The sequence below is a fragment of the Musca domestica genome, unplaced genomic scaffold (genome assembly GCF_030504385.1).
Source record: "Musca domestica strain aabys unplaced genomic scaffold, Musca_domestica.polishedcontigs.V.1.1 15, whole genome shotgun sequence".
NCBI lineage: Eukaryota > Metazoa > Arthropoda > Insecta > Diptera > Muscidae > Musca > Musca domestica.
This window is the reverse complement of record NW_026712207.1, coordinates 17,765,566-17,778,750: the sequence shown is the minus strand read 5'-3', so window position 1 is coordinate 17,778,750 and position 13,185 is coordinate 17,765,566. Positions and strand designations below refer to the sequence as shown.

The following is a 13,185-nucleotide window of genomic DNA, read 5'->3' as shown; positions in this document are numbered from 1 at the left end:
TTAGAAATTGCATCTGTAATTCTGGTATCAGATTTATCCAGCCTGATTCCACCCCTCAAGTCAAGTATCGTGTTAAGGATTGTGTGGCGTTAGGGTGGCTAAAATTGTCAACCGTTGAAATGTCCATTACTCGTGGGAACAAAATGGTACAAAAATATAAAATATGAATTAAACAGAATGCGAAATAGAAAATAAAACGTGCCCACGGTTTTATTTTAGTCAAGTCTATGCACATTTATTATTTATTTATTATTTTTTGGTTTTTAGTACATTTATCAATGTATGTTTAACATAAAACCTTTTAATTTAAAAAGTTTTTTACCTATTTTTTTAATTCATAATTTGTAATAATAATTTAATTTATTTTATTCTTATTTACTAGCTCTGATGTAACGTGAAAATTCTGTATCGGATTTAGTCACAAGGCATGTAAACAATAAAAAAAAACAAAATAAAAGCAACAATTTACAAATCTGTCCACCTGTGGGTTATTTATTATTCGCCGGACCTCAGTTAGAATAATTTAATTACATTTTTAACAAAATTAAAATTTTTAACAAAATTATTTTTTATTATACTATTTTGACAAAATGTCACGTCAAGTTATTTAATTCGATAAGTAAGTTATTAATTCGATAAGTAGTTATTTTAAATTCAAGGCGTATTTAATCTAACATCTTCAATGTTAATAAAGTAAAGTGCCGTTGGTCTTAAACTGAAATTAAACAAGTCTATTCTATTGCACTATTGCTAAGCATAAGCAGCCATTGTCAAGCCATTGAGGTCATGATTTTAAAAATATATTTTAATCCGCTAGGGAAAGTACCTTTTGCCAAGATATGGGCCTGACCTTACCCACGCAAAAAATCTTTTTTCTGGATATTAGAGTTTTTGTTGGCAATTTAAGGTATACGCCATTGGAGAGACACTATGTAACAAAATGCCCTTTTAAAAGTAAAGTTTTTATTGAAAGATAAAAATTTGTAAGTAGTACCTCGAGATTTCAAAATGGTCCATGAGGAGCTTTAAACCTGACTTTAAGAAATAAAGTGAAAGCAAACAAACATACTAATTGAAGCTTTTATTTTATTTTGATAGCAATACGAAGAAAGCCTTGAGCCAATTGTACATGTATTGGGAGATTACATATTTTCGTATTCATCAACATTTTTCAATTGCTTTAGTGTTCTATGTTTTAGGACATAAACCCGATTTCATTCCCAAAAATTGTTAATTTACACTTTATTTTTAGTTCACACTTCCCTCCCAACTCAACCCATATATATATATACCACCCACCATACTACTATTACTATTTCTCCTGCCTCGTAGCACAATCAATTTTTAACAATATTCCGATCAAGGCTTAATTTATGATGACTGAATAATCAAATAAACAATTACATGATATATTAAATAATTCAATTTTGCAGATAAGTCTTTCAACGACAAAATGCGTTTTCAGAAAATTGTATATTAATAGCTTATACCCAAACCTAGAGTAAAAACAAGCAAACATATTTTCGCATTTTTTTCCACAATTTTCTCATTCGTATGTATTCATTTTTTAAAAATTTCTCTTATTTCTAAGCTCAAGGGTCCCTTGCTGAAACTTTACTTACCAATATCTTACAAACAGAATAGCGCTACAAAATTTTTCAAGAATAAAATGCTGAAAATAGTCCTTTACTTTTTATTTTAACAATGTAATATGTTTCAAGATTTCGTTAAAGAAAAAGAAAACAGCCACAGATTATGTATGAGTGTGTTGAGAATACATACAAACTGATAGGGTTACTAAGGCGCAATATCAGTAGTAGTAGTAGCAAGGCCAAGGAAAACAAAAATGAAAAACGTCCCAACGAAACGAATATGAAGGCCACAAAGGAATACCCGATAAAAAATGAACAGAAAGCAAGGACAATGATTCACAGCGAATTGACAACAAATTGTATTTTATGTATAGAAACTATTGTTGTCTTATTCAATTACACGGTAAACAGAGTGGTGCTACATGCACATAATGTCAGCTGATTAAATACAAAAATGATGTCAATATGAATGACTCGAGACCTTTACACCATGGTAGAAGAATATATGTAGCCGCGTCGACACAGCTGCTGGGACAATGAACTGTCAAACCAATCTTGGAGAATATTTCATTTCAGCCCCTTTTGGTTCCAGATGTTGTTTCATGATAAAATTGGGGGAGTATTTGCTGGCCAGGTTCGTTGACGTTGCTTTCATTGATAATACCTATGGGAGACAGGTATGTTGAGTTGAGTCTATCATTAGATCATTATCATGAGATTGCAGTTTTTCAACGAACAACTTCTGGTGATGTAGAGCCATGGTAGAAGAATACAGGTAGTCGCACCGATACAGCTGCTGGGACAATGAACTGTCAAACCGATTTTGATATTGAAAATCGTGAATGAAAAATGATTAAAATTTGTAAAAATTGTTGAAAAATCCATATTATATCAACCTCTTATTTGCGTCGTATAAAAAACATTTAAAAATCCACTTATTTTTCATAAAACATTTTAAAATTTTTGACATATCAATGTTCCCAAGCGTTGATGCATCTACCTATATTCTTCTACCATGTGTAGAGCATAAGCACAAAGGGGCTGTACTCCAGATATTTCATAAATGTGTCCGTATGAGTATTTTCTTGTTCTATTTACAAAGTGCTTGTTTACACATTTCCTCAATATTTTGCGTTCAAAAATGTCCAACTCTTTTGCCACTATCGGTGAGATAGTGAACCAGATTGGAAATCCATAAACTAAGATGGGTCTAATCATGGTACAATGATATCAAGGTAGGGCTATGATACCATATGATTTCAATTTTTTTTTATTTTCTTGGCTTAATATGTCATCTTTATTTGTTTATGTATGTGTTTTCTTTTCAATAACAAAAAAAAATGTTCAGAAAACATTCAAATTCGGATGTTTTCAAAATGTTTATTTCATCGTATGCATCGACAAAATCTAGAGTTTTTGTAGTGAAATAATCCTTTAGAGATATATAGAACCTGGTTTTGAAAAATAGTGTTGACCTTTCATTCAGTTTTCGCGGTTTTCAATTATTTATTCAAAATAAATGCAACAAGTTGTTTGATTTTTGTATTGTTTTGATACTAATTCTGACATTACAAACCAAACAGGTAGACCTCTATACTTGCAATTTTTTCAAAGTTGACCTACCTTCTCTTCATTGTACCATGGGTCTAATGGTCCTAATGGCCACTTTATAAAGTAACATTTTGGTTTTTTGTGACAGGTGACGATTGTTAAGTAGGTAAGAAAATGAGCCGGCTATTCTGTTTGCTTTTTGCAGTGTTGTCCGCGCATGTTTTTTAAATATCGTCAACTTGTCAAAGTTTATTCCCAGATATATGATGTTGTTTAAGAACTGTATGTCCGTACCATTAAGTGACAGCCTCAATTCCTTGCTTTCGGGAACCACCGTTCTTGGACACTTTCCAGACGCATTTCTGATGCATATCGCCACTGACTTAGTTAGGCGCACTAAATAATCGACATTGTATGGATATGGCAACTATCATATGATAGCGTGATGCGGCCCACATGGCTTGCTTCCCTTTCGTACAAGAATCTTCATCTTTTGCAATTTGAGAAATGCGTTTCCGTACACAGCACATGGAGGAGTTGTGTTTACACTGTACAAACACCCATTATATTTTCAAAAATAAAGTAACAACGATTATATTCTTCCAAAATAATAGTTTATGTTGTTTGCAGTTTTTGTTTCACATTTTTAGACAATGTCGCATAAAACATATAAAATCGGATTTAAAATCAAAAACTAAGACATCTATGAAAATTTTGACGTAAATTTAGATATGAGTTATTTTTTGATAATCCACTTAAACCAATACCAATAATTAACGTAGTAAAAATAGATAATTTTCAAAATTCACCCAATTGTTCTATTTGCCCTTAAGAAAAAGAAAACAAAAAGCAAAGAAATTCCTCAATTGTCAATGTTGAAATCGTTCAACTTTGAAATGTCGTACGCTCGACGTTTGTGGTGAAAAACGTCGAGTACGTTGAATTATCGATAATGTTTACGTTAGAGCTTTTTGAAGGGTTAACCTACTTTGAGCGATTTATTTGAACTATAATTAATGGATATGAAAAGTTTTATCCAAATTCAGTATGTTTATCCATTCATATGTAAACGTACGGTAACGATGTTATCTTAAATCTCTGTGGCATCAAACTTCGGCGGTACACGTTGACATTTAGTTAATGTTTTTTTTTTTATCTACCTGGTACATACCAAGTAACGAATTGGAAATAAAGTATCGGGTACTCTGTTCGATATGATGCATTTATTTTGTAACAAGGAACGCGAAGTTGACGAAATTGATTGATGAACCAGCTAGCGTTTGTTTATTAGATAAATTAAATACGTAAACAAAATATTAATGTATATATCTTCTTACCACGTACAACAGCTTCCCGTCCATGCGCAAGTAATTTGCATTTTAAGCTACTGGTGTAATATGGCTCTATCGGATATATTTGTGCGACAAATCATTTGTTCTCAAATCGTCTAATCTCAGTTTGCACCATGGAACAAACGTCTATGGGGAAAGATTCCTCGAAGACAGCTATAGCAAAGTTCGTGCCAGATGATGATGGCGTATTGAAGCATACAATTAAAGTACATCAGCAACCAACATCTGCTACAGAAAAGAAAGGCCCTAGCATGATTGCTCGATCTAACGATCTGATTGAGGAGATTCAAATAAAGCGGAGATTTGGTAATTTCCTTAAAACGAAAATACAATATGTATTTTTCAGAGGATATTTTGTGATCCTAACAATCAGCTAGTTTCGTATCAAGCTATATTTGATTCTAAAATGGAATTTTTAAAATCGCTGGGTCTTCAATCAACATCCCATTTGGAAGCTATCTTCCAATGGAAATTCTGCATTATGCTGGATCATCAATCAACATTCTCTTTGGCAGCTTGGATTGGATTTTGGCCCTGTTTAGTAAGTAAGCCCAAAAAAGAATTAGTCACAGTAGGTTATCATTATAAGAAAAACAACATAGATCGTAGAAGTGTGGCGTGGACCGCAAATTTAGCCTTTTAGGAAATTTAGTTTGAAAATCGATCCCATGAGCAGACATATATGAAAATACTTTAATACTGCTTTAACGGTTCGTATGGAATTGTCAGAATCACTGTGAACGGAGCACAGTCATTCCATTACTTGTGTGTGCTTATTTGGCGTACGAAATATATTGTTATGTTAATTAAAAAATAGGGAAAATCACTAGGAGGCTTTAAAAGCTCGGTCTCAAATTTAATCTTGCTGTACATCCGATTAAACTCTTCTAGTAAGTGTGAAAGCTTGAACAGTGTGTGACAAAGTCTTCAATCCATATTCCAAATCCCTATTTTTTATCCCTCGTATTTTGAATTTATTACTTATTTCTCATTTATATACAATTACAATTATTTGCGGTCCATTGTCCAAATTTACATTAGACTGTCTCTTTTGTAGTCTCATTTTTTATTGAAACGCTTTTATTCTCTTGGCAAAATATTCCTACAACATTTAATTGCCCATCTTCTATATACTATAAAAGCAATATTCATTCTTTCAAGTACCAATAATTTCATAAAAAATCACCTTTTGAATTCTGCTATCTATTACTATATTTTCATATAAATTCATTAACAAACCAATCCTGTTATTTTAACAATTATAATTTTAAATTAATATACAGAAAATACCAACTTGGCCAGCGGAATCTACAAATGAATTCAAACACCTTTAATTTCATCAATCAACACTTTCAAGAATCTATATATCCAGCGGTTGGCATATTGAAATAACAGTAATTGCACCATTCATCATCCACAAATATCAACATTGCAGCATTCAACGCCTTAAAAATCTGTCACACAAGCCAATATTTTCAGGGATAATAATAGAACATCCAATGAAATCCAGCTTTTTTGTAGGCAGTATACAACGCAAGACGTATTAACCAGTTATATTTTCATCAATCAACATATCCAAGAATCAACATTGTAAAATGTCAACGTTTCAGCAATCAACAAACTTAACATCAAACAACATATTCAACAACAATCAACACCATTAACAACAATCAACACCTTTAACAACAATCAACACCTTTAACAACTATCAACATCATCAACAACAATCAACTTTACCAACAACAATCAAAATTTTCATCAACAATCGATATTTTCGGGGATAACGGACAGCCAAAACCAATAGGTTTTAACAATTTTACCACTCAACACATTAACAGGCCTACCTAATACCCCACGTTATGTACAAAAATAATCACCGTCTTTCGTACCGCCACGTTACCGAAGAAGCTAGGAGAATAGTTTTGTCAATGTTGAATTTGTTCAACTTTAAAAAACCAACATTTATGTACATGTTAGCTGAAACGGCATGTTTTACTATGCATTGCATTTATACTTAACTATCATGCCCTATGAGCATATCAAGCAGAACACCCCACTTAAAGGTGTATTTTTAAATAATTTTCATGTGGTGTAAACAGTGTACCATATATTCTAGTTGTTGATACATATTGGGTTTTGCTAAACTCTCTAAACTTTTTGTGATAATTTCGCGGATTTTGTGCCGCTCAACAAAACAAAAGAAAGTGACTGATTTTGGCATTCGATCCTTTTTTCTAAAAATACAGATTTTTGCAAGAATATTCCAAGCAAATAAAAGCAAAAATGATAAAATGCCCAATAAGAAATCACATATAATATTCTCTGTTATTCTAGCATAAAGGTTAGAAGGCTTTTGAAAACATGGGAATATATTTCGCATTTTTACAGTACCAAAGCCTAGGTAAGGTTGGCCAAGAAGACTACTTTTGACAACAAACTTAGTAGTTTTCGCCCAATTGTGGTTTGACTCTCTGTGACAGACGTTTAAACGATCCAACATATCCATAATCACATACAAAAAACAAGTCTGACAACCTACAGTCTACAATCAACAGGCATAACAGCATCCCGTCTTCAATCAACAAATCTTCAATCAACAAATCTTCAATCAACAAATCTTCAATCAACAAATCTTCCATCAACAAATCTTCAATCAACAAATCTTCAATCAACAAATCTACAATCAACAAATCTGCAATCAACATTATTTCATTAACCACGTCTGCAATCAACAAATCTTCAATCAACAACGTTACAAACAACATTCAACAAACCTACAAAGGAACAAAGAAGAATGTTTAAATTATTCAAATAAAAATTGCGGAGGCAACAATTGTGATGAGGTATATACCAAGGACCATTGAAACGTGTTTATGTGGCTATTTACATATTCACTTCATTAAGAAGAAGATTACTTACATTTGCAAATAGCCTCATACATCGCGTTATTATATACATATGTCATTGAATTAATGGATTCCACAGAGATCTAAAAAACAAATACTTGTGCTATATGTGGACCAATAAACCAAAAATACGGAACAATATTATTTTTATAAAGTATACCAAAACGACGTACTCTGCGTAACACGTTATGTACTCTTACGTATCTATTAAAACATCTTATAACTACTTTTCTATGAGATTCATATAATCTAGAAAGTTTTTAATTGAAGCTTCCAGACTATTTTACAGGCAATTGTTTTCATCAATTTAAACGGGTTGTTATTTACTAACCTGAACACGGGAAAAGGTTAAAACATTAGAGTTGTTGGTGATTTCGACCTTTATAAGATTTTACCTTTTAGAAGCATAGAGTTGTTATAGCCACCAACATGGAGAGAAGGGTATATTAAATTTTTATTCCGTTTAGCCGACAATTGCTATTAGATTTCGAAACTTTAGCTGCATTCCCCATCCTATCTAAATTTTTTCAAATATTGAGCACAGAAACTTCTGTTCATAAATGTTTTCTTAATTTCATGGTGAAGGACATTGAAAGTTTTTTCCCCTAAATATTATTAATTAAGAACGACAACTTGCGCGCAGATAGTAAATAAAAGTTTTCGAGGCTTTGGAAGATTAGTGTTTATTTGTGCCACATATCACAGAGTTTACATATGTAGTTATATTTCCATGACATAAAACATACACACGATAATTATTGAAGGTTTGCTGAACTTCTATGAACACAAGTGTCCACATATGGCGCTAAATAAGATACATTGGTAAGTATGTTCATTTTTACAGGCATTGTTTTAGCAAAATTGAACTACAATCAACCATCTATTTCTGGAAATAACAGCAATCAACTGAACCCTAAAAGAGGATGAAAACATGTACTGAAAAAAAAAAAACGAAATATCAGCAATACAAAATGCAAAATTCCAATTTTTTTATTATCTGCTGCATCCAAGCAAAGGCAGAATATAATTTGAGAACAACATTATTATGAATTTATACATCATATATCTACCAACAAACGACAATAATGGTAACATTCACATAATTTCCTGTAGATAAACGTTTTTTTAACCTTTAAACATTTTGAGTTATTATCTTAACTTGCAAATCCTTATTTAACATAAGTAAGCATTTTTAAGAACTATATTGTTTTCCGGAACAGGTGAAGGTACCAAGCCATTATTTGAGCGTGATGATGTAAAAGTGAATACAGTTGCCGATGGTGAAAGTATCTCCTCCAAAAAAATCAAAAGTCACAAGGTAAATTTTATTCTTTAAACAAATCTTTTGAAAAAAATTAATTCAAATTTGGGAAAAGGCATCTAGTCCTTCCAAAGGCGTTAACGGGCTGGTGAAACAAAACTCCCCAGACGTTACGCAAAAATTCACCAAAAAATACGGAAGCTCTGAAAATCCGGATTTTAGGCGGCATAGTTCATATGAGAAAGACAATTACCACAAGTCCAATTCAAAATCTGGAGTCCACCTTGAAGGTCACGAAGGAAATTATAGACCGTATTTCAGCGATCCTATTCGGGAAAGGGATCGATTGAGACGTTTGTATGGCAGCCCCAATGAACGAAGATCACGTTCACATTCCCCCAGCAGCAATAGGCGACGAAGTTCACATAGATCACGGCGTGGAAGCGGTAGCCCTAGGAGTAGACGCTATACAAGTCGACATAGACGTCGAAGCAATTCCCAAGATAGAACTTCATGGAAGCATAACCCTGAACATAGAACTAGTCGCCGTTCGCGCACACGCTCTCCAAGAGGAAATCGTTCGAGACGCAGAAGCTCTACTTCTTCCAACGAGGACGATGAAAGAGAATATAGACATAGACATCACAGATCTCAGGAAAGGTCATATCCAAATGTTCTTCCAACATTACCGCCAGCATTAACCAATTATCCATGCCATTATGTAAGTACTGTGGACTTGTATTGACAGACGCTTACGTTTCAGCGAATCCTTAACAACTACCTATCAAATTAAAAGCATACCGAACATTACAACAACTGATAGTATAGTAATTTTATTGTATTAATTCGATTTTATCGCACATTTATTTTAGCATGTCGCACCAATGTTGGCTCTGCCTGGTGTACAACACCGCCCTTTCTTACCAATGGTTGCTTCAGTGAGACATCTCCCCCCACAAGCGTTATATGGTGGATTAGCAGGAGCGATGCCATTTATCCCCATGCCAATGACGGCATATCGTCCACACTTGGGGCATAGATATCCACCTCCCAGGCACAAAATTAACAAAAAAAATTAAAACCAAGAAACCACTATCCAAGTCGAATATTCAATAAGATTATTATAAAATTACAAATAAAAAACAATATATAAGGTATATATTATGTCAAAGGTCATAAATTTTGCGATGCACAAAATGCATCAAAGAATTTCACTGTTTTTCACTATGATAAGACTATGTAAATATGTACCACAGCGTAAATTCCCATTTGGTTAATTCTTTTATGTTAAAATTCAAAAAAAGACACACTTATTTTTATTAGAAAGTCTAGGGAATGCTTCATTTTGGTAATTGATTTTCCAAAACGTTTTTCCATTACATGCCTTATAGTTTCGCCAATAAAAATCAGTAGGCTTGTACATTTTCAATCTCTAATTTGAGATAAATACAATGAATAAATTGACATATGTAATAATACCATCATCCTTATACATTATGTATGTGATAATAAAAGACTCAAAATAAATAGAAGTTGGCAACCAAAATATGGATTTAGTTTAGAAAGTTTTCCATACCCCACTATACCCTACTGTATGTATCATTGAATAACTATGAGTATCGGGATCATGAATATAATAAATATTTGTTAATCGCACTTTAATAAAATTGATCGCTTATTACTTTGTAAGGTTTAGGGGATTACCGGAAATTTTCTAATCAACCTCTTTTAAGGTTTATTAACGATATGGTTATGGAACAAAATTGTATTAAGGATGTGGTACACAGGTATGCAATGGAAAACAAATCGTTGTCAGAAATATAGACAAATGCTAAAAATGGTTTGCAAAATATTCAGGCTTACTATTTTATTTATCCACAACTTAATGTCAATAATATCAAAAATGTGCGTTTGTACAAAATTATCACAGAATTGCCATTCCATTTTACACGCACATATATGTAACTTATTTTTGTATATCATTATTTAAAAATAAAAATCATTTGCTGTATTGTATTTTGTGTATCATTATTGAAATGGTTATTCAGTATTTTAGTAAAACCATAGATATGCAACCAAATATAAGTATGGAAAACATTTTCAAAATTGAGTTTAAAATTTGAAAACAACAATTGGCAATGAAAAAAAATTGCTGATCTTAAATACTTTCGCGTTAATAATATTTAATGTTGCGCAAAATCGTTATGACACTCCCTTTTTTAAAATTTAGAAATAAAACAGTGTTGGCTTGTTTGTTCGAGATACCATAGTATTTTGTTGTTGCAAAATGGCCAGGCTTAATTCTTTTATTGTTGTTTTTATAAAAACAACGTGTTTATTAGTGCAGAACGATGGTAATGTTTACCAGGGGGTAAGGCAGGAAATATCTAGGTTTGGGAAAGAGCCACCAATCCTCATCAGTTCCCTTGTTTCTGTCTGGGATATTCTCACCCGAAGTTATTTTAAAAATAACTTCTATGACAAAAAAAAACTTTTTTTTAGAATTAAAAATATTTTGTTGTCATTTACTGTGAATTTACTGAAACTAATGTTCGTTAGACGTTAACCAAATTAGCGCCCAATATATAAAAATATAGAAAAAACTGTATAATACGCGAATTTGCTCTAAATACCAACAATCATTTTATTAACAAAATATCTTCTACAAAATCATTAATTCTTCATATATGCAGGAAACAAATTGTAATTCCTGAAAGCATATAGGTATATCACCATATAGGAAATCACCAATAAAATACTTTACTCATCGAATCTCGAACAGAAATATTGTTATAAAGACCGATTTGGGTAAGTTATTTTATGGTACTCTGCTGATTTGCTTTTATTCTTGCTAAAAGGTTATCTATAGATCAAGGGGAAGCATTTAATACAATTTGAGCAAAAGCGAGTTTATTCGTTCTTACATATACACACACACAGACATACAAATATTTTTAAATTCATTTAAGTAAACAGGAGTATTTATGAGCTTTCAACCAGTTGTGTAACTGAGTCTTTTGTGATTAGCTGCAGCAATGATCCAGATTTAGGGCGTTCTACACCATTGGTCCACTTCAGGAACAGACTGGAATAAGGATAATGAAAATGCTGAATACATACACATAAGAATGGCATATTAATGAAGTTACCCAGCCACTTCAGTCAATGGTGTCCAGGTACTAAAATCAGCTTTTGGCATCCATTTACGGTTCATTGGAGTATCAAGCGTAACAGGTAGTATTGATACAACTAGAGCATCGTTTGGTAAGCCAGAATCTTTGCCACCCAACGAACGTGTTAGTTGATGCACAGCAGCTTTGGCCATTCCGTAGCCGATCATGCCAGGTGTGCCCTCTAATGCAGGTTTGGCACCGGTCAATGCCAAAACGCCTCCATCTTTGAGATAATGAGCGGCAACGGCAGCCGATATGGTAGAAGTCCACACACTTTGGCGCCACATTAAGTCCGCATTTTTGGCCAAATCTAAAGATATTTATGCATAATTTTATCTGGGGGTACATGCTCCTTAAACTTCTTACCTTTTTTAGCATTTCCTCCAGCCCACCCGCCGGCAACGCAAATCACAGCATCCAGTTTATTGTCTTGCAAAACGTCACCCACTTTTCTGAGAACATGTTGCTCCTGTTCGGTCCAGCAACCATCCCTTGGGACAACAATACTGACATCGGCCAGCTCATTTTCACTTAAATCTATACTGCCAACCCACTAGAATTTTCAGCGAAAGTTATTTTTTCCAAGGCCATGTTAATGCAAAATTTGTTATTAACAATACTCACATAATTGTTGCTTTTGAAATGAGATACACATGCTGCTCCCAAGGCCCCCTTACCGCCGTAGATTAAAACGCGACCAACAGACATCTCTGAATTAACAATCTAAAACAACTGATACAGTGGAAAGGCAAAATGCGACTGCTGCTGGGGAAACCGGACCAACTACCCGAAACGATTTAATTACAAACAGCGGAATAAAATAAAAATCAATACACACTGACAAATTAAAGATTTAGTCAGTGTTGCGCTGATTATGTATTGATGTACATACGTGCGCAACAGTTACGAGTTTTCAATCGTGTTTTGAGAGAATTCAATGTAATGAATTACTTTATTTATTGAATGCCCTTGGTCTACTTCCTTTTTAAATGTAGTCGGCTTACACGTTTTAGAGAGCAAATATTAAATCGACTTCCTTCAAAGCCACAAATGAATTTTTCGATTAAGTCGTATATAGTTATATACGTATTGTGTATATTGTTGTGTACTATACAAACTCGTACATTTGGATGTGTCCACCACTGGCTGGCGAGATAAACACGAGTTAAGCTAACGAACTTTTTGAAAGTGGTCAGATACTTGTTGAATCAATCAGGTTCGTGATTCAGAAGGTTTTTAAGGAATTATAACGAAGGCAGTTGATTTGATACAATTTTTATAGATATCTATTTGAGGATTTCAACATGACATAGAATAATAGCATGTTTCCATTGGAAACCTAACAACGTT

The 13,185-nt window shown here is 33.1% G+C and overlaps 3 protein-coding genes across 10 annotated transcripts in view; 1 reads left to right on the top strand and 2 right to left on the bottom strand.

Annotated features, from left to right (window-relative positions):
* The window catches only part of LOC101888795 (uncharacterized), a 33,721-nt gene extending 31,918 nt beyond the window's left edge, over nt 1-1,803 (bottom strand). The window contains exon 1 of the mRNA XM_005190701.4: nt 1,623-1,803. The gene's annotated coding sequence lies outside the window, so the exon portion shown is untranslated. The remainder of the gene's footprint in view (nt 1-1,622) is intronic.
* Nucleotides 1,804-4,290: 2,487 nt separating this feature from the next.
* Nucleotides 4,291-10,329, top strand: LOC101888218 (female-specific protein transformer). Of its 8 annotated transcripts, XM_011297191.3 has the most exons (7): nt 4,888-5,036; nt 5,779-7,338; nt 8,166-8,223; nt 8,301-8,489; nt 8,622-8,719; nt 8,778-9,383; nt 9,535-10,329. In XM_011297191.3, the coding sequence occupies exons 4-7, from the start codon at nt 8,447-8,449 to the stop codon at nt 9,739-9,741; spliced, it is 954 nt and encodes a 317-aa protein (XP_011295493.2). In that variant the 5' UTR covers nt 4,888-5,036; nt 5,779-7,338; nt 8,166-8,223; nt 8,301-8,446; the 3' UTR covers nt 9,742-10,329. The 8 variants fall into 8 exon arrangements, with proteins under 8 accessions (XP_005190756.2, XP_058975771.1, XP_011295493.2 ...); XM_059119792.1 differs by lacking the exon at nt 8,166-8,223 and having other exon boundaries at nt 8,258-8,489; XM_011297189.3 differs by lacking the exon at nt 8,166-8,223 and having other exon boundaries at nt 8,246-8,489.
* A 1,216-nt stretch (nt 10,330-11,545) lies between these two features.
* On the bottom strand, nt 11,546-12,771 carry LOC101888037 (dihydropteridine reductase). Its single transcript, XM_005190697.4, has 4 exons — nt 12,460-12,771; nt 12,202-12,388; nt 11,812-12,145; nt 11,546-11,747 (listed from the first exon to the last, which is right to left on the bottom strand). The coding sequence occupies exons 1-4, from the start codon at nt 12,541-12,543 to the stop codon at nt 11,645-11,647; spliced, it is 708 nt and encodes a 235-aa protein (XP_005190754.2). The 5' UTR covers nt 12,544-12,771; the 3' UTR covers nt 11,546-11,644.
* Nucleotides 12,772-13,185: the final 414 nt, after the last annotated feature.

What these genes read in the sequence shown, in the direction of transcription:
- LOC101888218 (XM_005190699.4), top strand. Translation starts at nt 4,609, where the DNA reads ATGGAACAAACGTCTATGGGGAAAGATTCCTCGAAGACAGCTATAGCA. An exon ending in TCAAATAAAGCGGAGATTTG is followed by an intron (nt 4,802 to 8,621) that starts GTAATTTCCTTA and finishes TTTCCGGAACAG; the next exon opens with GTGAAGGTACCAAGCCATTA. An exon ending in CCAATTATCCATGCCATTAT is followed by an intron (nt 9,384 to 9,534) that starts GTAAGTACTGTG and finishes CATTTATTTTAG; the next exon opens with CATGTCGCACCAATGTTGGC.
- LOC101888037 (XM_005190697.4), bottom strand. Translation starts at nt 12,543, where the DNA reads ATGTCTGTTGGTCGCGTTTTAATCTACGGCGGTAAGGGGGCCTTGGGA. An exon ending in ATTTCAAAAGCAACAATTAT is followed by an intron (nt 12,389 to 12,459) that starts GTGAGTATTGTT and finishes TGAAAATTCTAG; the next exon opens with TGGGTTGGCAGTATAGATTT. An exon ending in TGGAGGAAATGCTAAAAAAG is followed by an intron (nt 12,146 to 12,201) that starts GTAAGAAGTTTA and finishes AAATATCTTTAG; the next exon opens with ATTTGGCCAAAAATGCGGAC.